Consider the following 23,660-nt stretch of genomic DNA (forward strand, 5'->3'; position numbering starts at 1 on the left):
TGTTTTCAATGATAGTGGATAATGGCGTTGTTGGGGGTTACGGGTGGTTGTTGTGAATGAGAAGGGAGAGCGACGATGAGAGATGAGGTAAAGGGAGAGGATGATGTAGATGATGCTTTGCATTTGTTTCGGTGTTGCTTGGCAACTACGTCGATGTTGCTCAGTAATTGTGTCTGTCGGTGTCAACGCATATGTAAAGTGGTGAAAAGGTCATTCGACATTCGACATTTGCATCAACATCGATGCAAATGTATAACAACGTCGCTTTGCATCTAAATGATGTCGATGCAGATGTAGAGCGACGAAAAGGTCATTCAACATTTGCGTCAATTCCAATGTAGATGTCGAGCAACCCTTTCGTCGCTCTACATTTCTGTTAGTGTCAATGCAGAGGTTGAGCGACCCTTATTTATTACCATCGAAAATGTAACAAAGATATTAAAACCATCTCTTTATCAATCATTTTTATGCTTCCATCGATAAAACTAACAACGTTAAAACAAATGAAACCAAAGGTTTTACTTTTATAACTATAGATTTTAAAATAACTTTACTAAAACTGACAACGTTAAAACAAATGAAACCAAAGGTTTTACTTTTATAACTATAGATTTAAAAAAATTTACTACAAGGAGTAGCCTGTAATTAGCCACAACAGATTCATATATTTTATTTTTCAAGATTATAACTGCACAAGCTTCAATCCATCTCTAGGAATTTAATTACAGATCATACAACCATACTAACAAAAAATACCACGATTAATTTGACTAAATTGCCAACCATAGCATTAAAAAAGCGAAGTTGCTGAAAGTTTGTGAACTGAAGAAAAAAGAACAGAGACGAGAGAACTCAAGAAATGAAACGAGATTTACATAACCAGGAGCAGGGGCTAAAAGCTCCACAACTGTATCAATTGCTAGTTGATACAAGAGACCATCGACAGCCTATTTTCTGGTTGAACAACAAACACATACAATTCCAGATTGTTTAGTTCTAAGCACAAATCATGACATTTAGACATTTAGACGTAAAGCAATCTGACATGGCACAAGAATGGCTAATATATAGTACCATACAAATCGTCGCTCAAAGGATAGTTCCAATATGGTTAGTTTGAGAGAAACCCACATGAAAACTATATTGACTACATTACACGGATTGACTATAACATAAAAGTAAGAGCAGTTGCGTCCTACTACTAGATAACTTGGTAGGATGTAAAATCGACATCTTCTCGGGTTACTTGATTTGTCTGCTGATCTTACAAGTTCTTCCTTTTCTTCAATGAATCTTCAATCAGTCCAGCACAAAAATAGGAAAGCCACAACTCACAGACCCTTCTTGACTGGGGACGGCCAAGACAACCTCCTTTGACCAATATCATCTGTCGCCTCCATTGAATGGCCCTCTGCATTTTGCTGCCTCCAACCGTCAACCATCGAATCATCTGAGCTTGTCATGCCTTCTCTCCAATGGGGAGGTGTAACATACTTGGAATCCCCTCCTGAAGAGTCACTAGGTGTTGTTGGCAAGGAAGAGTTACTGACACGAAACTGTTGCAGGGTTGCAAATGAATCCCTCATAGCAGACATGGCTTCGAAGAACCGGGTGCATGATGCCAGGGCAGCAGGAATAGGACGCAACATTTCCTTCAGAAACAGTGACAAAATCTCAACCACCATAACAATGGGCCAAAAAAATGGTGCACAGATTTCACAAAGCAGAATGTGGTTAAAACAACATGGCACCCAGCATAAGTTCAAACCTAAGTGAATGATCAACCTAATGATCTAATTTAAATTTCACATAAGAGTCCTTGTATCACCCAGAACTTGATGAAATATAGAACTCTCTTTAAGATAATTTGGCCAAGATATGCATCTCTAAATTTGTCCAAAACATTGAATGACATCAAGGTGGAACATCGATGCCACCCGGTCTAACGTGGCATTGTGCCTTTGCATTGCTTTGCTGCCTAATTTTGCTCACACCACATGATAAGTTTTCATCCAAACAGGGCCCAAACCAATCAAAGCTGCCTGTTTCAACCAATTTAGATTGAAGCATAAGGTTTCAGTTGTCATTTCTCATGAGCTACATCTCTTGACTTATTTAGATTGCTGGTCACTTTCATTGGTCCAAACAGACAAATTGATCTGACATAATTAGACATCAAGAGACTCCTTACAAGAAATTAAAATGAATAATTTAATTTAAGGACAGCCATATAAATTAGACCCAATCATGTATGCTGCAGACTTTGTGGAAATGGCACGATTATAAATGTGTGAACAAGAATTAATTGATGCTGCAATACATCATTAAGTCAGTTAAGTAAGCCGAAATTTAAGTGATATGAGAAACCTTTCCAGATAATTGAAAGCAAGCAATTAGTGAATGCCAATCACTGAAGTGTACACAAAATGACACATTTAACATACCCCCCATACTGTAGGTGATTCTTTGAAATTCTGGCACCACTGGAAATCACCAACTGCTGCTGTCAGAGCTCCATAATCACTAGCAGCCTTCAGCAATAACTCTGAGAATTGTTTCTGGAAGATATGCAAGGATTAGGGACTTTTAATGATTTATAATGGCTACAAACTAATCTTTCCTGCAAAAGACAATGTTTCCCTACTTAGATTGTGGATTTTAGAACAATGATTCCATCAAAATAAATGGTCTTACTGTGGGATACAAAATGATGCATCGGTTATATTTGATCTCAGTGAAGTCGGATCTGTGATATCAGCTTGTTAGTAAGAAAAAAGAGCTTATGGGTAGCAAGCACATGCCAACAGGTTAACCTGGTACATTCACATATAGCTTCCATGCTTTTCTGTATCATGCTGATCATGGGGAAGAAAAATTTTCATGCATGGAGCATTGCAGGCCTGGTAAATGGATGGGCATTAAGATATGCTTTTAAATTCATTTCATTATGAAGTATATATATATAAAAAATCAAAGTTTTTCTTAAAGTAGTACATATTATTACCAAATAAGCATGGAGAATACAAAATTGCACTACTTCGTAAATTTACTTTTTAGTTTGTGACGAATTTAAAGAGCTGGTATTACATATAAAGCATATTTTCAAATAGTAATAGTACCTTAGTTTTAAAATCCAGTTTATTAATTGATTCATAATAAATTATCATACGATAATAGACCTTAGTTTTAGATCATACAGTAAATGACATGATAAAGAGTCCAGACCCTATTTTTATATTTATTCAGTAAGAGATGACATAGCAAAAACAAATCTATCCATGATAGAGAGTTCAAATTCCTTCATTTTTAGATATACAGCTAGTAAAATGCATTGAGCTTACATTAAGTCACTTACAAGACAATTAAGAGTATATTAGTAGACCTAAGTGAAGAAAGAAAAAGAAAATACATGTCAACAATAACCACAACAGGATACCTCACAGAAGTATTAGATGTCCCAAACCACTTGAGCTAACTAGTCGACTTAAGTGGTGCACACATATCTAATCATAATGTTCATATGTTTGTAGGTATTATTCATAATATTGTTTGTTAATGTCAAATTAAAACTAAGAATAATTGCAACACTCCTCCAAAATTTAACCATGATACAGATATAGCAGACCTAGTTGGTTTCTCTATAATTGCTATATGCAGAATTTTTATTAGGCACAAGAGAATGAAATCACCATGAAGTCAAAATGTTTATTGTCAGAAGCAAACATAATTAGTGCTTATGTGCATGTAAAACACTGTCCAAAATGACAACTTGATTATAAACATGCCTGTATACTAAGATTTTCACCTGATACTCAGCTTCCACAGGAATGCAGTCTAAAGAATATGGTTGCTGCAATCTTGCAATGATCCGATCCTGAGCAAATAAAAGTGCTATCATCAAATGAGGTACAGCCTGAAAACATATGTCAAACATATACTAAATACACCCTCATCAGATGCTTAGAATAGACATGATAGGGTGGTGGCCGTCAGCTTAAGGCAAGACAAACCCTCAAAATTTCCAACCATGGTAATCTCTCGAGTGGTAAGAGCAATTGGGAAAATAGGGAGACAACAGGCTCCGCAAAATCTATCTTGTACTTATCCTTCTTTTTTAAAATAAAGACATAAAACAATGCAACCAAAGTGTACATAAAAAATGGGTGTACATCTTTCACTGGTGGCCATCAGCATAAGTCAAGACAAACCCTCAAATTTTCCAATCATGGTAATCTCTCAAGTGGTAAGAGCAAATGGGCAAATAGGGAGACAACAGGCTCTGCAAAATCTATCTTGTACTTATCCTTCTTTTTAAAACAAAAACTGACATAAAACATTGCAACTGAACTAACTGTACATAAAAAATGGGTGTACATCTTTCACTGAGACTGAGATTTTACAACACATCTACAGTCAAAGAACTCAAATGTCAGGAAAAGATGGTCACCTTCCACAAGTTTGCAGCTGGTTATAAAAGATTCCAACAATAAGCAGACAGAAACCAGAAACTGTAAGAAAAAACACAAACAAAGGCCTCACACAGAGGTGAAAATAAGAAAAATCAAGTGCAGAAAAGATATGCAGCTATGTTTGGATATATTTGATAACCTAAAACATCTGCACATGTAATTCTATGTAGTAATTAGAATGAAGAAATACGTTTAAGTTTATAGTTTTTCTCCCAATTCCATACCTTGTTCTGAATGACATCTTTCAAAATAGCAGTAATTCTGGCCAAAGACTCACATTTCTTTTCCATTTCACTAACATGGGTTAGATGAGCAACATTCTTATCATCCTGAAGAAATAAAAATATAAAAAATAATAACTTGATGAATAATTGTGAATAGCCTCAAAATATAAGCAATAAACAAAGACAAATTAATCGTATCACATGTTTATAATCCAAAGGAAGAAAATATGTACTGATAATTTTCTTTGTTTCTGGTAAATATTTATTATAATGTTCACTCAAATATTAACTTCCAACAACAAGCATTCCAGGGATTTAAATGGGACCAGCAATTCTACAGGAGAGGTTAAAGTCAGTGACATGGCATGTGTAGGTAACACCATGGAAATGGCACATTACGGCTGAGTATACCTTATCATAGTGGACCCATGACAGCAATCGCCCAGATGTTCATGCCAATTCATGGAAATTTTAATGATTCCACATAGCAGACTGAAGACAACAGCATGTCGCATGAGAGTAATTTTATCACTCCATGTTTGACATAATTTATGATTGACTGTCAACCTATTGGCAACCCTCTAATTGTGGTTCCTAATTCAAGTTGAGGAAAGTTTCAGCAAGAGAGGAAGCATAAAAGGTTTGTTAGCAATTTGGAACATTCTTATTTGGAGAAACTTCAACAAAATGTTAGACGAAAGAAGAGTAAAAAAATCAGTCTTATAATTTTATAAGAAGCGATGAACATCTCAATGGATGAATAAACTCATGCAATGTGCATCTCAATGGATGAATAAACTCGTGCAATGTGCATCTCAATATATAAATAAACTGATGAGTCTATAGATCATTGTTGCCTCAGTCAATACTGCCACAAAAGGATCTGTTAGTAAGTCCACAAAACAAGATGAAATAAATCGGAGGTGCCAGGAGAGGTATAGGAAGAACTTGTGAAGATTTTGGTAGAAACTATAGAAAAGAAATTGGTGCCCCTTGAATTTGCCAACAAAACTGCCCGTAACAGAACTCAATAACATGAACAGATCCATGAACCTGAACTGGTGTAGCAAATTACAGGCATTCTTATAGAATGCTAGAGTTCCTACTTTATATCTATTCTAAAATCTAAATATCCAATATTTCATACATTCTATTTTGTTCCAGTTTACATCTAAAAGAGCTTTATAATGCAAATCAGTAGCTAAAAACTTGAACTATCTTAAAGGTATTTTAAGATGCCTCTCATATATGTCTAGCAGAACACACTAAGTGTCATAGGCATTCACATTCTCTTGATGTCATGAAGTGAATCTACTTCTGATTATACAACTGACCATTTCAAAAAGAATTTAATAAAAATGACTATTTGAAAATTTAGTGCTACATAATGGCATGCAGTTAGTTATGAAAGTATGTGTGAATATATATTTTTTCTGCTATTAAATTTAAGTATGTTGCAGCAAAATCACACAACAAAGACTCTTGTGTGGATCTTTATTTCTGAAAGCACTAGATGACTAGTGGCCACTGTATGTTCACTAGGATGTACAGAATCTTCAAATTTTTAAACACTGAAACATTGAGTAACCCACCTCACTTAAAACAAAAGATTATAAGACCAACATATGTGCATGAAGAGATCTCGCTAAATAATATCAAAAAATGTAAGTAAATTATTATAATTGTTTAAACATCCATATATATTTGTGCTACATGTTATGATTTGTGATAATATTTATCGTCATTTTAGCAGTTGAAGTATGAAAGAAGAATAACAATAACAAAACGACTTGGAAATATATGATGGTAGTTAAAAAGATGAATCACACTCAAGAGTTCAAAAGAAAATGTATATGGAAGCATCTGCTTTTTCACCTTTCGTCCTTGAAGTTCCACTTGCAAATTGGCTATATTTCTCTGTACAGTAGTAAGCTCTCTCAAAACCCTTATCAAGTCATCTCCTTTATCCGCAGCAATGGAATTTGACAAGCCCTGTTGATCATCCTGCAAGTGTTCACAGGATAGGATTTTGCGTGATGAATTGAGCATATAAGTGGCTAAACCATTCAGCAAAACAAATACATCCTCAAAAATCGTATACCCTTTGAAAGAAACCCAATTCTTGAGGATCGAAGTACTTCGATCATGAGGAAACTGGACGAATTGAATATGAAGTCGAAAACAGAAGATTTAATGGATTCAAGAAAAATTAAGGGCAAAGCGAAGATTTATGACCTGGACAGGAGGGATGGGGAAGCCGAGATCGGAGGCGATGGCGAGGGCTTCGGCCATGCCGCCGAGCCGCCTGGGGGCCTTCTTCCCCGCGCCTCCCGTGTCGCTCGACACTGACATTTCGGCGATCCGATCCCGATCTCTGGAGGAGGGGGAGGAAGAGGAGGGTGGAGAGGGAGTTGTTGGGGTATGGGGCGGGGGGTTGCTGTAAATTGGGAGGGGAGAAAGGAGCTATCCGAGGAGAAGGAGGAGGAGGAGACGGGGTAGTCGGGGTAACGGAGGTGGGTTGCTGTCGATGGGGTGGTTTTCGGTCGGGAAGGGAAGACGGAGGAGGGAGGAGGAAGGAGAGGGCGCTGTCAGGGTTCGGGAGCAGGGAAGGGAGCTATCAGGAATGAGGAGGACGCTGTCGGGGAAGCTCGGAAGGATCCCAGTAATATAAATGATGGTAAATCAAATGATGCAGACCTTAATGATCGGAAGAGATGGGGAAGTGGGATGGAGAGGCGGTGGTGAAGGTGGCACGCGAGGGAGCCGGTGAAGGGAGAGGAGGCAGTGAGTGGCTTAGGGTTTCTTTTCACCGCCGTCGAACGGCGACGAGTCGGGCTTCACCACCTGTTAACGGGTCGGATGAATCGCGCTCGAGAATTAAACACACCGAAGCCTGACCAGAATCCGACCCATTAGCGGTTTAGGCGTTAGAAATCGACCCGTGAGCTTGTCGGGTCGAATCTTTTTTTCCGATTCCACACTCTTGCACAAATATCAAATAATTATTAGTAATTTTGAAAGAAAACCTCTAATCCCTTTATTATACTCTATTGCTGATAAAAGTTTTTCGGTTTCAGTTATATATATATATATATATGAGAAATTTAAAATAGATAAATTTCTTGAAAAAAATCTAGTAAGTTTTAAAATTTCCAGAGTGCCCCAACTTGAAAAATTAGCCCATGGCCACATAAAAAATATCATTTTACTTATTCCTCCACTCGTTACCTTTCATTTGCATTGCCTTCTCATCCTATCTGTGTTGCCTCTACCATCGCCCCTATGTTTTCATCAATGCATGAGGGTCATGGGCATGGGCACCCATGCCGATCCTTATTGCTTTCGTTAAACCCTAAGGGCATTATGCTCTCAAAGTAGGTAGTCGGTGGGACTAACCTTTTGTGAAGACATAGGTAGCAAGGAAAGGGAGGGGAGTAGTCAGCGAGGTCAACTCGTGCACATAGGTATAAACAACCAAAGGAGGGGATGGAGGAGCTAACTCTTGCATGGTGGCGTAGAGGTGACCAACGAGGCTAATCTGCACATGCAAGAAGAGGGGCGATCGACGGTGATGGTCAATACAAGTAGGATGGTCATTTAAAAAAAATATATACTTGATAAAAATTTCTTAAAATTGGGACACTATATGAAAAAAAGGATTTCCTATATAACACTCTAACTTTGATAAATTTTCATTGAGTATCTTTTTTGAAGTCAACGACTAACGCACTATACTGATCATCGCCCTTTGCTTTGTCAATCTTCCCTCTCTACGCACGCACGGGCTGGCCCCGCGGATCACACTAGTGCCTGAGAAGAGTGAATTTGAAGTCATATATAAACTGTGAAGAGTGAAAGGTCAGCAGCCAAGCGCTTGCTTTAACTTGAATTGCTTAAACATCAAGATTTAGTATCCAAGCCAATGCTCAATGATGGACTTTGATGATACTCCTTGGCATCGTCATGATTTAGCAATCATCATTAATTTTACTGTACCCACTAAATGCAGTTGCCCTTTCGTATGATCACTACATTGTTGATCCTGCTGATGCAGCTGAAGCTAAGTATCATATGGATGGGCAGATCCTTCTTGGAAGGGAACTGACTGTTTTTGTTTGCAGAGAAGAACAGAAAAAAACCATTCAAGATAATTTTTGTGTTTTGTTGGTAAAATTCTTCAGATTTGTTGATCTTGAAAGTTGTAATTTGCTTTCTCTTTGACAGGTCGGCTACGCTCCGAGAGAGAAGGGAGCACAGAGAGAGGTCATATTCCCAGTCTCCTGCAGGCAGCAGGTCGAGGACTCCGGAGGATCATCACCCACGAAGAGAGAGGCTTGGTAGTCATTCCCTTCATGTTTTCTCAAGCTTCCAACCCTTGACTTGATCTGCATCACCACTGCAAAGCGTCATGATGTATGTCTGTGGCGTCACTGAGAGAATGGGATATGTCATGTTCTTGCATCTAAACAGTCTGGAAAGGTCATGGCTGGCTTAGGTGTGTGTTTCCTTTCATTTAAATGCATGGAGTTGTAGTTGGATCCATCTTTAATGGCCACCCATCATTTATTTGGAGGAGTTATGCGGCACAGTCAGTCCGTCAAAAGATTGCAGTCGTTTGCTGTTGTGTTCTCTTCTTCTGTATCAAACAACCGACGCTTCTCTCCAGCTGTGGTACGCTTCTCTCTGGGGATCTCCGCTGTCTTCTTCTTCTTCTTCTTCCTCTTAAAGGCTGCAGGAACGACGATGACAAACGAACGAACATGAAAACGATTGGCTGCATGAAAAAGCTGATCCTTATCTTTCACCGTCGGTTGCCTTCGGTTTCCAGTTGACCGAGATGCCTCGTCGCTGCTCTCGACGTGCGGTGCAAACGGTTCTCATGCTTTTACTTTTCCTTGGTCAACCAGTTCAGCATTGACTTCCACAATGTCAACCCCACGTAACCATTGACTTCATGAATCCTTCGTCCAAGGCACTTGAGAAAACAAAGATAAAAGTCGAAGCAATATTAGTAATTCTATTATCGTAAATAAAAAAATATTTTTATCGATTAAGCATTATTCATCAAGATGTTAAAGAAGTAAACTTATCAAAATTTACTCCCTCCATGAAACGAAAATAAAAGAGTGGATCAGACTCTCACTAATATGAGATCTATAGAGGATCGAAGATTATAATATCTAACACATGACACATTTGTAAGGAATTCTTCGAGATTGTAACTTTTATTCTGAGGATCTCAATCCAAAAAAAGTTTGAATCTTCTGGTAATTAGAATTAAGCAAGTTGATGATGATGATGATATAGGTGATGCCATAATCCAACAGTAAATTGGATTACCAACTCATTTATTTAGTTTTCTGTTGTAGATGTTCTACCCACTATGAATAAATGCTGGGTTGGAGTTCATTATTGTCATGTAAAATTTTATAAGAATTTGCAAAGATAAAAAAAAGGAAAACCATCAAATCAAATTGGATAGTATAATTTACATTAGGATTTGTAATATTTTGATTTCTTAATTACAGCCACATCGAATTTGGATAAAAAAGCTCTTGAAATTTTTTAACAGGTCTAGTGATAATAATTAAAAAAAAATTTATATGAGAAGCTTTACAAATGGCTTTAAGCCCAAGTTTGAATTTAAGTTGAACTCAAGAAAATATTTTTTATTCACTATTTTGAATTTATGTTTTATATTTTTCTGTATCGGGGTATTTTTTTCTAATAATTCATAAATATGTGTTATTATTTTATGGTCATATATATATATATATATATATATATATATATATATATATATATATATATAGTGATTTATCTAGAAAAAGCTCTCAGGGTTTTGTAGTTTGAAATTTTTTTATTTAGTGCTCCTATTTTTTATAATACCCATAATACCTTTTATCGTCTTGCTCTCATCATCACGTGAGTTGTTATATATATCTATGTGTGATTATGTGCTTACTTTTCTCTATTTTTTTTTTCTTTGTCATCTCCCATCATTCACAAAATGATTATATGTAGTCTCATCATCCATGACCTTTTTTTTTTTTCATTCCAATAAAGTCATCTCCCATCATTCTCTGTCGTGGATATCGATAATTTTTCTTCATATTTTATTTCAAAATCCATATGATATTGTCGATAAAAACTAAGGACAATTATGAGATAAGAGTGCTTAGGATATAGGTGGTAGAAATGATGAGCAATGGAGGCAGTAGGTGATGAGCGACACTTATATGAGTAGTTGGCATTAGAAGACTTAACGGGGGTGGAGATACGGTCCTATGCGGAGGGGTCTCGTGGTGTGACATAGGCGATCATACAGATATAATGTAATGAAGCCTCATGACAAGATAAGACGCGAGACATTACAAATATTATACTAAATAAGAGGTATTAAATAAATAAAAAATAAAACTGTTTCAAAGAAAAGTCTAATAAGAGGGATTTTTCAGACAAATCGTCCTGTTTTTATAAGCTCTGCACATGAAAATAAAATAAAATGAAACAAACCGAAGAAGAAGGTTATATTTTGGTCTTCTTCATATTAACTATACTCTCTCCACGTGTAGAACACGTGGCTTGATAATTTAGAGGCCCCCACCTTCTCTCTTCACCTTCTTTGGGCGCGCCGTCTCGGATTAGAAGACTAATGTCGAAAACAACTCCCCTTAGCACCTCACATTGGTATCAACCCAAACAATCCCTCTTCTTTCTCCCTACCACTCCTCCCCTGTCATCACCTCCCCCTTCACCTCTTTTTCCTCCTCCTCTCTCCCTCACTTCATCCCTCCACCACCTCTCTCTCTCTCTTGTCCCCACAACCTGTTGTGTGATACCGAAGGCAGAGGAGGCCAACGTGAGGCTTATCTTCTCACCTTGTTGTAATCCTTGTATGTTTGCTTGTCTTCCCTCTGCAACTTCATTGAGTTTGAGTTGGACGCAATGTGGATCTTATAATGTTGCTTTCACCGTGTCCGTTCTCTCTGCAACTTTCTTACTAATATGTGCTTCTTCTAATGAATAGAAAGAACATATGGATGGGGTTGTGATATTTGTTTGATACAATGTGCTGTTCTTTTCAATCTAATTACTTTTGGGACTCTGATTTTGTTTGTTCCTTGTGATGGATGCCAAACCAAAATGATCGCTCTCATGCGGTTTGAAGTTGAGGAATCAAATGGTTATGGCAGCAAAAACTGCTTTTTGATTGTGTTTTTGTTCTTCTTTGCAGGCTGAGATCTAAATCTCGTTGCTGTCATCAAAAGCTTTGTCCATTCACAAGAAACATGAGATATCTGAAGTCAAGAGCTCTTCCATCTCACGTTCACATTCATAGCTATGATTCTATTAATGATACCTTGGAAGTGCTCATCAAGAAATCCATCAGTTTCCGTGACGTTGTGAAGTCGAAACAGAGATCCATCAGCTTCGATGGCAGAGACCCCGAGGCTGCCATCCTCCAGGCTTTTGGCCCCGGAAACCTGCTGATCAAAGGATCTGTGAGCTTTAATGGCAGATTTATGGAGACAAAAGCCTCGGTAAAGAGTCCTAAACCTACCAATTCTGCTAATCCCAGAAGTTTCAGGTGTAGTCCTTTGAAGAAGAGATCTCTGGAGTCAACATTGGTTGGACCTGACAGCCCGAAGCATGACGCAGCCTTGAAGCTACAGAAGGTCTACAGAAGCTTTCGGACAAGAAGACAGCTTGCAGACTGCGCCGTCCTTGTAGAGCAGCGTTGGTATGAACTATTACCATTCATCAACTTAGATTTGGGAATCTAAATCTAAGTTTCTGTGTGTTTAGGTGGAAGTTGCTGGATTTTGCGTTGCTCAGGCGAAGTTCTGTCTCCTTCTTCGAAATCGAGAAGCCCGAATCAGCAGTCTCTCGATGGTCCAGAGCGAGAACCCGAGCTGCTAAGGTCTATTCTACTGTTCACTACAACCACATTCCAAGTGTTTGACGTTATGCTTGGCATTGGTTGCGTTGCAGGTTGGGAAAGGCTTGTCCAAGGACGAGAAAGCTCAGAAACTTGCTTTGCAGCATTGGCTTGAGGCGGTGCGTTCTCGCAGATCGAGTAACATTGTTCTGAATCCTTTTGCTCGTATGTGTATGACTTTGATCCAAATATACAGATTGACCCTCGCCATCGATATGGTCACAATCTCCAATTCTACTACAACTGTTGGCTTCAATGCAAGAGCTTGCAGCCCTTCTTCTACTGGTTAGTAGTCGTCCGAGTCCCATATCTCAAGTTCATCGATCAGAATACATGGGCTTAAACCATTGCTTTGGATTGTTAGGCTCGACGTCGGAGAAGGCAAGGAGGTGAATCTCGAAGAGCAGTGCACTCGATCGAAGCTTCAACAGCAGTGCATCAAGTATCTTGGCCCTGTAAGCTCTGTGTTCGACATCCCCCTGGGACATGAAATGGTTGCGGAGACTCATTTGAACGAACTCTCTTGACTTGCAGACAGAACGGGAGGCATTTGAAGTCGTAATTGAGGATGGAAAGTTGATGTACAGGCAGAGCAGGCAACCCCTGCACACATCCGACGATGGTTCGAAGGATGTCAAGTGGATCTTTGTGTTGAGCACATCAAAGAATTTGTATGTTGCTCAGGTGAAATCGCTTGTCACGTTGTTTGATGTTGTCTCTCTATTGCTTGATGTTGATTGCCTGATGCCATGAACTGTGTGCTGCAGAAGAGGAAAGGCACATTTCAGCACTCCAGTTTTCTTGCTGGAGGAGCTACTTCTGCTGCTGGCCAATTAGTAGTGGTAAATGGAGATCTAAAGGTAAAAGATCACTTAGAACACTGCATGTTTCTCTTAAAACTCTGTATAATTATGCAGTTTAATTGAACTTTCAGGCTGTGTGGCCTCATAGCGGTCACTACCGCCCGACCGAAGAAAACTTCCAGGAATTCATGAGCTATCTTGAGGAAAACAATGTCGATCTTACTTATGTTAAGGTGAGCGACTTGCACTCCACATCAACAGTGCATGAATGAGTAATCTTGATCTTATCTTTGTGTTCTTTCAAGCAGAAAAGTCCAACAGGAGAGGAGGAAGATGAAGTCTATGAGCCCGAAACCATTAGTTTCATTGGAACGGACATCTCTTCAGCCGAGGAAGTGAACAGTAGCAGTTATCTTTCTGATCTAAAACTCGGAGGAGGAGAAGAAGAGGCAAAAGGATCCATTGACATGCAGCAAAACTGCAAGCTTCACAAGAAGATGAGTGTCAACGATCACGAAGAGAACGAAGAAGAGTCATCGAACTCCAATGAGCAATACATCTTCCGGAAGAAGAATCTGTTTGCGGAGGAGGAAGGAGAGGACGTACAAGTTTTTGTGCCATCGGAGCTGATACTTCGAAGGATCAACTCGAAGAAGGGAATCGAGTCGTATCAGCTGGGGAAGCAGCTTTCGTGCAAGTGGACGACTGGCGCTGGGCCTCGAATTGGGTGCGTGCGAGACTACCCATGGGAGCTTCAGTTCCGTGCTTTGGAGCAGGTGAACTTGTCAACGACAAGGTTCGGGACTGTCAAGTGCTTCACTCCTACTACCAAGGACACGACTTTGACGAAGAAACTGCAGCACCAACCACGAAGACCTGCCAACGTTCGGAGAAGAAACCAATCTCTTTAAATAAATAAATAAATAAAATTATATATATATATATATGTATATGTATATGTATATGTATATGTATGTATGTATGTATGTATGAGTGTTTAATTTATTTGTTTTGTAGATCTTGTAGAGGGAAAAAAAAAATCAAATCTGGACTCCGAAGTTTTAATGGAGGAAAAAAAACTTCGAAGGGAGAATACATGTTATCTCCGATATTATTATAGTCGTAGAGAATGTAATCAAGCAAGAAACTAAGTTTAAACGATGATTTTTTTTTTTATGAGGGAAATTTTTTTTCCGAGTTTTTTATTTTTATATAATAATTTTCACTTGTTTTTAGAATTTTGAAGTCGGTAATATATTTTTCTTTGCAAAAAAAAATCAAAATTTTTGGATGGATTTGCAAAAATCATTATAAGAATAAAATGATTCTGAAATCATAATCGATTTTTTAAAAAGAAATGTATCTATTTTTTTTATGGATATACAAAAATTGTTTGATAACAATAATAAAGTAGTAAAAATCTTATTATTTGTAATCAACAGCTATAGTAACTTAATCAGTTTCTATTTGCCATCACGCGGAATCATTCTCCGCCACGAGAACACGAGGGCGAAGGGGCGGCTCTCCGTCATCCCCGCTCCAATGGCGGCCGTGATCGCCTCAGCGCCGCCGCAGCCACTCCCCAAGATCCCCCACCCTGTCCCTATTCCCGGCCGCCTCCCTGCTTGCATCCGCCGGTCTCAAGACCGCCCCCACAACCGCCGCCGCACCCTCCACTCCGCCCCTGCCGAGTGGCCGCTCGATCAGCGGATCCGGGAGTCGCTGGCCATCCTCGACCTCATGGAAACCCAGTCCATCTCCCCCGATCCGGAACTCCTCGCCGCCCTTCTCAAGAGCTGCGCCGATGCCGGCACGCTCCGCCTCGGCCGCGTCGTCCACGACAAGGCTACCCAGGCCGGCCTCCAGTCCCACCCCCTGGTCGCCAACACCTTGGTTCTCCTCTACGGCAGGTGCGGCCAACTCGGTCTCGCTCGTCGCCTGTTCGACGAAATGACCGCTCGGAATGTCGTCTCTTGGACCACCATCATTTCCGTGTACCACCACGCCGGCTTCCCTCACGACGCGCTCGACTTGTATCGCTCTATGCTTATGGATGGAGGAGTACGGCCGAACGTCTTTACTTTCACGATCGCTCTGAATTGCTGCGCCAGCGTGGAAGACTTGGACTTGGGTGTTAGAATCCATGAAGACATTGTGAAGGATGGATGTGATGGTGATGAGTTCATCATCGTCGCACTGATTGACATGTACGCCAAGTGCGGACGCGTGAATGATGCTCGCGAGGTGTTCGACCGTGTGACCAACCCATCGGTCGAGGCTTGCACAGCTATGATTGAAGGGTACAATGGCAACGGCGAGGCAAAGAAGGCAATGGATGTCATGAGGAGGATGTTCCGAACTGGGCTGAGCAGTGAGGCCGCTAGTAAATTGGGGTTTGCATCGATGATCAGGTCATGCGCCATGGAGTTGGCTCTGAGACAGGGGCAGGAGATCCACGCACGCATCATCAAGTTTGGGCATCAACCGGGTTCAAAAGCTCTAAGTACATTGGCTGATTTGTATGAAAGTAGTGATAGAATGATTGCGGCCAAGCATGTTTTCGACTGTTTGGTAGTGAAAGATCTCGATTTGTGGGCGAGAATGGTTTCTGGATTTGCGAGGAATGAACAATACGTCGATGCTTTGAAGCTTTACGTCGAAATGGTAGCTCAGGATGCCAGATTGAATCCTCAAATCATGTCTTTGGCCATCAAGGCATGCATAGGGATGTCAGGCCTCGAGGAAGGGAAACAAATGCATGGTATACTGGTCAAAGTGAGTCACTTGTTGGATGAGTCCGTTATTAGCAGTCTTGCAGAGTTGTATAGAAGTTGCGGAGAGTATGAAACAGCTCAGAAGCTACTGAAGAATAATTGAATTTGTTTCTACATTTAGGTTTTGTTGAAGGGAAAGCTGAAAGTTTTTGGTTGTATTGGATCTAACAACTCTATCTTTGACAAGTATACACAAGTGTTCCTCTTCTTGGCTCTGAATGTTCTATGATTAGATGTTTCTTATGTACATGTGAACTTCTTAAACATTTGTTTGTAAATTTAGGTTTTGTTGAAGGGAAAACTGAATGTTTTTGGCTGTATTGGATCTAACAACTCTATCTTTGACAAGTAGACACAAGTGTTCCTCTTCTTGGCTCTGAATGATCTATGATTAGATGTTTCTTATGAACATGTGAACTTCTTGAACAAACAACTCTATCTTTGACAAGTATATACATTTGTTCCTCTTCTTGTCTCTGAATGATCTATGATTAGATGTTTCTTAGGTACATGTGAACTTCTTGAACAATTGTGACTTCACAATGTTCAGCAATACCTTACAATGTACATTGTGACTTTTTCAATGAATGATCTGTGATTAGATGATTGTTATGTACATATGAACTTCTTGAACAATTGTGACTAATGCGTTTGTATCATAAATCTTTGTGGTGACATAATTAAGGTCATTGTCCAAAATACAGATCGTCTCGAGGGAAAGGTTTCTCGAGTTGTAGCCCAATGAACTGCTGAATTACATTCTTTTCGTCCAAAAAGACGAACAAAAGAATGCAGATCATTTTCCGAATTTTTCATGGATGAGTTTTTCCATCGACTAACACCTCTTTAATCAACATTTTTACGAAGGATTTGGAATAAACATAACTTGCTCAATAAGATAAATAATTGAGAAATTTATGGTATTCATTTTCAAACCCAGATAGACCAGAGTCTATTGTTCTTATGGCGAGAACGGCTGCAGTGACTCCAAACTTGGCCCATTAACATCTACAGAAATCCTTGCCACAAAAATACAATCTACTGATAATTGTATCTATGAAGACTATCAAGCCACACTGTGTGGTTGTAGGAATCCACCACCAGCCTCGAGCGGAATCAGACAAATTAGTTGAATGAGAGGATGAGCTTCTCCATGCATACTTACATCCTCACCTTGAAATGGATCTTGAGATCTCATGAGAGGTTGTCAACCATAGTTGGGATTCTTCCTCATCTTGAAAGCTGCTATCGGTGTCTTATACTGCTTGTCTTCTGCTTCTATGATTGATGGTTCATAGAGGTTGAGAGAGAAATTATAATCTTTGAACTATGTCCTCTATAGATACATTGTTTAGTTCTTAGAAATCTGTTTTTACGAGAGTTTCTCCTATCAAAAATATTACACAAGGAATTATTTTATAATATAATTTTTTTTTTAGTGATCAATATTTATAATTCAATTAGTTTTATTATATAAAGGGTCATATAATCTAACAATCCCCTCTCCGACGTTGATGAACTCGGTGGTTTCACTTCGATGAGCTAATCACCCTCTCTCACGTCCACGCTCACGTTCATGCACAGTTACTCAAAGCGCCCCGCCGCAGTTCAATCCTGAGGTAGGATAGCCATGAGGAAGCTTCCTCCAAGCTTCCACCATCACTGTCAGCAGAGGTATACAATGGAGGAGATTATTTTCGGCATGTGTCCTCTTCCCTGACGTAAAGCAGACACGAAGAACGACACAATTGAGAGAGAGAGAGATGCGTGTCAATCTCACAGTTCATTTTCAGTCTTTCTTCATCAGCAGAACTGCTTTTTGTATGGTTGTGGAGGAAGGTTCACAGAAGCTTCACTCTGCCGCTACATGGTAGAAGAGAGTCCTAATCATCCTTCTCAGCTTATAGATGGTTTAATGGCCAAAAATATGTACAATTTTGCATGTGAATTTAGTGGATCAGATTGGATGTAATCATGCTCGAACGAGATAGCTGAACATCGTAAGAATTAAACGAGTCGGATAATATATATTAGATTTGTGTCACAATATAGTACATGTCGATGTTGACGTATTTGACTCGCTAATAATGTACAACAACTGTAAACTTAGATTTTTGTACAACTTTGACTTTGAGTGTGAAATCAATGCTTTTATTTGGTCTTTCAGTGTGTCGTGTGTTTTGAATGAATGTCATTTTTTCTCAAGTCATGACTATTAGATTAAAATATTTCCTTTACCAAATACTAATTCTTGAAACCTATCATAACAAGTCAGCTCCAAAAATTGTGTTTTTTTCAGTATTTTGCAGTAAAAGAAACTATCTGAAATTGTTCTTATTATTTAACATAATATGTTTTATAGTTCTTAATTACTCTGACACTCTCTCTCTCTTGGTAGAAGCCTCTCTCTCTGGCATTAACACAAACAGAAGAAACGCATCACTTCGAGCGAGCCATCGCCACAGAATTCTTGTTTTTTGTCCGATTACAATTCATTGTCTCACGATAAATATCTGCAATGATAGCCCACGAAGCTTCCTGGAACCTGATCGCACCCAATCATTAGCTATATTTTCGTGTATTTTTTCTTGTTTTTGTTTTATAGAGGCTGAGAGTTTGCTGTATCAGACACGGATTGATAACGCTTGCAGAAGTTGCACTGCGGACAACGTAGCAGCCATGGCATCGACGGGGTACGAGGCAGCGAGGCGCCTCGAGGCAGGCAACCCCAAAGGCGGCGCCAGCAGCCGCACCGCGCACGGCCACGGCCACGGCCACGGCCGCACCGCGCACAACATGTCCTCGTCGTCGCTGCGTAAGAAGTCGGACCTGTCGTTGTTGTCGAAGGTCCGCTGCGGCCTCCTCAGGACCATCCTCACCAACCTGCAGGAGATCTTCCTCGGCACCAAGCTCTTCATCCTCTTCCCCGCCGTCCCCCTCGCCATCGCCGCCAACTACCTCCATTTTGGACGCGTAATTGCCCTCTTCCTCAGCTTACGCCATCATCATCGTCATCAATGGCTGGTCATCTAGCTTGCATGAGAAGTATCATTGCATGAAATGTCTACCGTACATTAACGATAGCTCATTTCACCTTTGGAAACAGGCCTGGTTGTTTGCTTTGAGTCTGCTTGGCCTCACCCCTCTTGCCGAGCGTGTCAGCTTCCTCACAGAGTAAGTTCATCGTCATCTTCTTCTCATTTCTGTGTCTTGCATCAGTATAAATGCAACATTAATTTGATCCTTTTTCTCTGTTTCTTTCTCGATCGGGCTTTGGAATCACAGGCAAATCGCATATTACACCGGTCCTACTGGTACGTACGCGCACATGAAATCTCCTTCGACTCGAAGCAATTCAAGCAATGTGCCATCAATTCCTGTTGTGCTGCAGTTGGTGGGCTGCTGAACGCAACCTGTGGCAACGCCACGGAGCTTATCATAGCTCTATTTGCGTTGCACCGTGGGAAGATCGAGGTGGTGAAGTGCTCCTTGGTTGGATCTATCCTATCAAACCTGCTGCTTGTTCTTGGATCCTCCCTCTTCCTTGGAGGCATCGCCAACCTGCACAAGGAACAGTCCTTCGACCGAGTAAGTACCGAAGTGGAGGCCATACCACGTTGCTGCCATCTCCTGCGTCCTTCTCACCATGTGCTCCGCCTTCTGCTGCATCTCGCAGAAGCAAGCTGATGTGAACACCGGTCTTCTGCTGCTGGGTGCGCTTTGCCACATCTTGTTGTTGGCGTTCGATCACGCAGTCAGCTCCGGCGAGCAAGCAGCGGACGCGGCTCCGAGATTGTGGCTGTCGAGGGCGTGCAGCATCGTCATGCTCCTCGCCTACGTCGCTTACCTTTTCTTCCAGCTGAAGACCCACCGCCAACTCTACGAGTCGGAAGAGGTGAGAGTTCATACACCCAACGACACACACTCCGTTTCAACCGAAGCCGAATGGGTTTAGAGATGGTGTTCTCTTCGGATGAACAGGAGGAAGACAATGACACCGACCATGCGGTAGCTCAAGACGAGGCTGTCATCGGATTACCGAGCGCATTGGCTTGGTTGCTGGGCATGACGGCTGTGATTGCCATACTGTCTGAGTACGTTGTTGCAACCATTGAGGTACTTTTCGATCCCATATCCATCCTTAGAACATCTAAAGTGACCTTCTCAAGAATCAAAGTGATCATGCCGTGTCTCATATCTTCAGGCTGCTTCGGATTCCTGGGGAATCTCTGTGAGTTTCATCAGCATTATCTTGCTCCCAATAGTTGGCAACGCAGCAGAGCATGCTGGTGCCATCATTTTTGCCTTCAAGAACAAGCTGGTACATGCAACTCAACCTCAACATACCTCCGCACTCTTCTACCCATGGAGATCATGTGTATAACCCTGAAATGTTGCAGGATATCACTCTTGGTGTTTCACTTGGATCAGCAACCCAGATCTCCATGTTTGTGGTAAGATTTCACAGTGCAAGTTCCTCCTTCCCTTACATGGAATATAAATGATCCCTGACAAGACCTTTGGCCTGGTTTAGGTTCCATTAAGTGTGATTGTAGCCTGGACAATGGGAATCAAGATGGATCTTGATCTTGAACTGCTGGAAACTGGCTCACTCATCATGGCAATACTGATAACAGCCTTCACTTTACAGGTATCCTTCTGTGGATTACTTACACTCTGAGATCATAATGAGTCTGAGTTCATTGCATTCCTCAGGATGGCACTTCACACTACTTGAAAGGACTTGTACCCCTCCTTTGTTACCTGGCAATTGGTGCATGCTTCTTCGTGTCCAAATCACCAGCAAGTGAGTATGAATCGAGCTATTGCTCATCGTTTAGGCAACACTTAAAGCATGGATTTGGACTAAAACTCGAACATATGGCAGATCAAATACATGATGTAAATGCTGGTGTTCTGACCACATAAACTGGAGTTACTGTGGCCTAGTTAACAGGCAAGCTCACTCTGCTTACATGCATTGTCTGTTTCGATTTCTTGTTCGAAGACTGATGTACATTAATCTCAACGATGCATGCAGTATGATCTGTAAACGAAAAGTTGAAGATGAACAAGAATTGGCATGTCAAAAGAGGGGGAAAAATCTCAAGAAAGTCACAGTTCTGTTGGCTTACTCAGGAGGAACCTTTTCATGCTGAAGAGAAGAGTGGGAAATGGCTGATAAGTAGGAGGATGGCACCAACTTTTCCATGAAACCTTGTTGAAGAACATGGAACATGGAAGACCATATGCTATTGAGTTTGTAGCTATATGAACTGTAAATATTTTTCTTCTTTGCATATTTCCTGTTGTCCATTGCCTTTGTTATTTTCATTTGATGTTACATTGAGTGAATATATGTTCAGATCTCATGATATAGCAACACACTGAGGATCTGTTTGGCATTTTCTTAGAAACTAAAGCCTCCCACACAAGCATCAACAAAAATGGATGCCAATATGCTTTCAATTGTATCTCAAGGGTCAAGGAATTCTCCTAGCTTAGTTCAGACCATCTTTTGCATGAGCAATGTTTTGAGAAGTCCTCAGTAATGCATTAAGTTATGAGAACCCTCATTAATCATAAGTGTTGGGCTTTGATCTTCTAACATTAACCTAAACTTATTGCTACTTTAGACAGGATTTGCTGATACTTCATTACAGAGCCTTGTCAACAATGATGCTTTTGTTTGCTTGTGTAAGAATGTTAACACAGTGCAAATTATAAGGAGCTAATCAACTCTATGCTTACTAGATTTTGAAGGGTTCACAGACTCTTCATCTGAAACTGGCAGCAATAAAGGTTTCATGAAAATCCATTAGTTCTAATTGACTAATCTTTTCTTTGTCCTCATTTTTTTTACTTATTTCCTTGCCATGATCATATGCAAAACAACTAACTTGATAAATCAGATCTTCTTTATCTTAAACCTTAAATCTACAGAGAGTACACACTGTAAGTTATTGCTCTTTGGTGGTACAGACTTCTGTACCTCCTCGAACAGCAACAAATGACCAACAAAGGAAGAGGAGAGAGAGAGAGAGAGAGAGAGAGAGAGAGAGAGAGAGAGAGAGAGAGAGAGAGAGTCAAAAATAAATTTTTAATAAATCTTATCAAATTCTTTGGATAATTTATTATTAAATACCCAATTTATGGGCTTTTACCTGAAGCTTCTTATTTTTCAGAACTCACATGAAAAAACCTCAATCTGGTTAAATGCACAAAAGGTTTTTGAACCAAATACCAGATTAGATTTCAATTATCTCTAAAATAATCAAAAAATAGAAAAATAAATAAAGTAACTATTTATGCTATCCTTTTCTTTGACCATGAAAGTTTGAGGTAAGTTGGACAAACTTCCTTGTAAATAAACTGCATTACACTTGGATTTGTATAATCAAGAAAAAATTGGGTTAATTGGACTATAAAAACTGCTAAAATCAATAAAAAAATAAAAAGATGATTAAGAAACTATTTATATCTTATTTTCAGAATTGAGTTGGATAAACTTTATAATATTATAATCATAAATGAAATGCATTGCACTCTAATGCAGAATCAAGTGTAATATAATTTATTTATGAGTTAACTTACTTAGTCTTTGAACATAGTAGTCAAATATAGTAGTAGGTAATAATAATAATAATTTTTATTATACTTCATTTATAGGTAAATAAAATTATATTTTAAATAAATAAATATTTTTTTATTCTCATATTTATTTCAAGCATCTCTTAATTGAGATGGGAATCCAATTTACATATTTGGATAGTAAATTTGATTGGAGAGAAATCAATGCCTATCATTTTTTTTCTTATTATTTTTATTATTTTTAATTTACACTACGGGGAGGGAGATCAAATATAACATCATAGTTGAAATGTTTGATGTCAACTTTTTTTGATTGATGAAAGCCGTTGATGTCATTTGTCCCCTTTGTAAGACAATCATTCACCCCCAAAAATTAACTGCGATCGCTATATTTTTCATTGTAACGATTGAAGTAATATCCTTAATTTAATTAATATTATTTAAAATTATATAAAAATATTGATAATTACCAAAATACATACTTTTCTAAAAATAACAATTTTTTTCTTATAAATATTCCCATAATATCTACATGCATCATTTTATCATTATTCATTATTTATTTAAAACAATATAAAACTTAAAAAAAAATTAAAATTGCATGTATATCCATATCAATATAACTATTATGAAGGTTGTCTTTTATTTTTTTAAAATCTTTTTTATTCAATCATTGTATAACATAGTATTTAAGGTTTATAAAATTTGAATTTGGGCACGTTAGGCCTTAATTATCGGAATATTGTCTCCTTAGATATGCAAAGGTTATTTGTAATATTAATATTTTTAACATAATCATTTTCAAATAAAAGGTAAACTTAAATTAAAAAAAGAAATAATTTAAATTTTAATGCTGA

At 39.2% G+C, this 23,660-nt stretch overlaps 4 protein-coding genes across 4 annotated transcripts; 3 read left to right on the plus strand and 1 right to left on the minus strand.

The window, feature by feature from the left end:
- Positions 1–1,031: 1,031 nt before the first annotated feature.
- LOC103979930 (AUGMIN subunit 2) lies at positions 1,032–7,536 on the minus strand. Its single transcript, XM_009396193.3, has 6 exons — positions 6,929–7,536; positions 6,569–6,697; positions 4,694–4,798; positions 3,806–3,874; positions 2,445–2,558; positions 1,032–1,652 (listed from the first exon to the last, which is right to left on the minus strand). Exons 1-6 carry the CDS (start codon positions 7,043–7,045, stop codon positions 1,332–1,334), a joined length of 855 nt encoding a protein of 284 aa, XP_009394468.2. The 5' UTR covers positions 7,046–7,536; the 3' UTR covers positions 1,032–1,331.
- Positions 7,537–11,409: 3,873 nt separating this feature from the next.
- Positions 11,410–14,497, plus strand: LOC103980087 (IQ domain-containing protein IQM2-like). The gene is made up of 10 exons (XM_009396372.3): positions 11,410–11,589; positions 11,931–12,437; positions 12,503–12,617; positions 12,689–12,754; positions 12,832–12,920; positions 13,000–13,090; positions 13,170–13,319; positions 13,403–13,495; positions 13,570–13,671; positions 13,747–14,497. Exons 2-10 carry the CDS (start codon positions 11,986–11,988, stop codon positions 14,347–14,349), a joined length of 1,761 nt encoding a protein of 586 aa, XP_009394647.2. The 5' UTR covers positions 11,410–11,589; positions 11,931–11,985; the 3' UTR covers positions 14,350–14,497.
- Positions 14,498–14,897: 400 nt separating this feature from the next.
- Positions 14,898–16,532, plus strand: LOC103979929 (pentatricopeptide repeat-containing protein At5g16860). The gene has a single exon (XM_018823834.2). The coding sequence runs from the start codon at positions 14,981–14,983 to the stop codon at positions 16,313–16,315; it is 1,335 nt and encodes a 444-aa protein (XP_018679379.2). The 5' UTR covers positions 14,898–14,980; the 3' UTR covers positions 16,316–16,532.
- Positions 16,533–18,637: 2,105 nt separating this feature from the next.
- LOC135634389 (vacuolar cation/proton exchanger 1a-like) lies at positions 18,638–21,597 on the plus strand. The gene is made up of 12 exons (XM_065144822.1): positions 18,638–19,185; positions 19,319–19,386; positions 19,498–19,526; positions 19,604–19,800; positions 19,889–20,107; positions 20,194–20,328; positions 20,417–20,533; positions 20,613–20,666; positions 20,747–20,863; positions 20,929–21,019; positions 21,101–21,169; positions 21,254–21,597. Exons 1-11 carry the CDS (start codon positions 18,892–18,894, stop codon positions 21,139–21,141), a joined length of 1,362 nt encoding a protein of 453 aa, XP_065000894.1. The 5' UTR covers positions 18,638–18,891; the 3' UTR covers positions 21,142–21,169; positions 21,254–21,597.
- The last annotated feature ends 2,063 nt before the right edge of the window (positions 21,598–23,660 follow it).

Source organism: Musa acuminata, chromosome BXJ3-3 (assembly GCF_036884655.1).
Source record: "Musa acuminata AAA Group cultivar baxijiao chromosome BXJ3-3, Cavendish_Baxijiao_AAA, whole genome shotgun sequence".
NCBI lineage: Eukaryota > Viridiplantae > Streptophyta > Magnoliopsida > Zingiberales > Musaceae > Musa > Musa acuminata.

Excerpts from the sequence above, each read along its gene's own strand:
- LOC103979930 (XM_009396193.3), bottom strand. The coding sequence starts at position 7,045 with ATGTCAGTGTCGAGCGACACGGGAGGCGCGGGGAAGAAGGCCCCCAGG. Across the intron at positions 6,698-6,928 it reads TCCCCATCCCTCCTGTCCAG|GATGATCAACAGGGCTTGTC; the intron begins GTCATAAATCTT and ends GAACACTTGCAG. Across the intron at positions 1,653-2,444 it reads AATCACCTACAGTATGGGGG|GAAATGTTGCGTCCTATTCC; the intron begins GTATGTTAAATG and ends CTGTTTCTGAAG.
- LOC103980087 (XM_009396372.3), top strand. The coding sequence starts at position 11,986 with ATGAGATATCTGAAGTCAAGAGCTCTTCCATCTCACGTTCACATTCAT. Across the intron at positions 12,438-12,502 it reads GTCCTTGTAGAGCAGCGTTG|GTGGAAGTTGCTGGATTTTG; the intron begins GTATGAACTATT and ends CTGTGTGTTTAG. Across the intron at positions 13,091-13,169 it reads GCATCAAGTATCTTGGCCCT|ACAGAACGGGAGGCATTTGA; the intron begins GTAAGCTCTGTG and ends CTTGACTTGCAG.
- LOC103979929 (XM_018823834.2), top strand. The coding sequence starts at position 14,981 with ATGGCGGCCGTGATCGCCTCAGCGCCGCCGCAGCCACTCCCCAAGATC.
- LOC135634389 (XM_065144822.1), top strand. The coding sequence starts at position 18,892 with ATGGCATCGACGGGGTACGAGGCAGCGAGGCGCCTCGAGGCAGGCAAC. Across the intron at positions 19,186-19,318 it reads ACTACCTCCATTTTGGACGC|GCCTGGTTGTTTGCTTTGAG; the intron begins GTAATTGCCCTC and ends CTTTGGAAACAG. Across the intron at positions 20,108-20,193 it reads AACTCTACGAGTCGGAAGAG|GAGGAAGACAATGACACCGA; the intron begins GTGAGAGTTCAT and ends TCGGATGAACAG.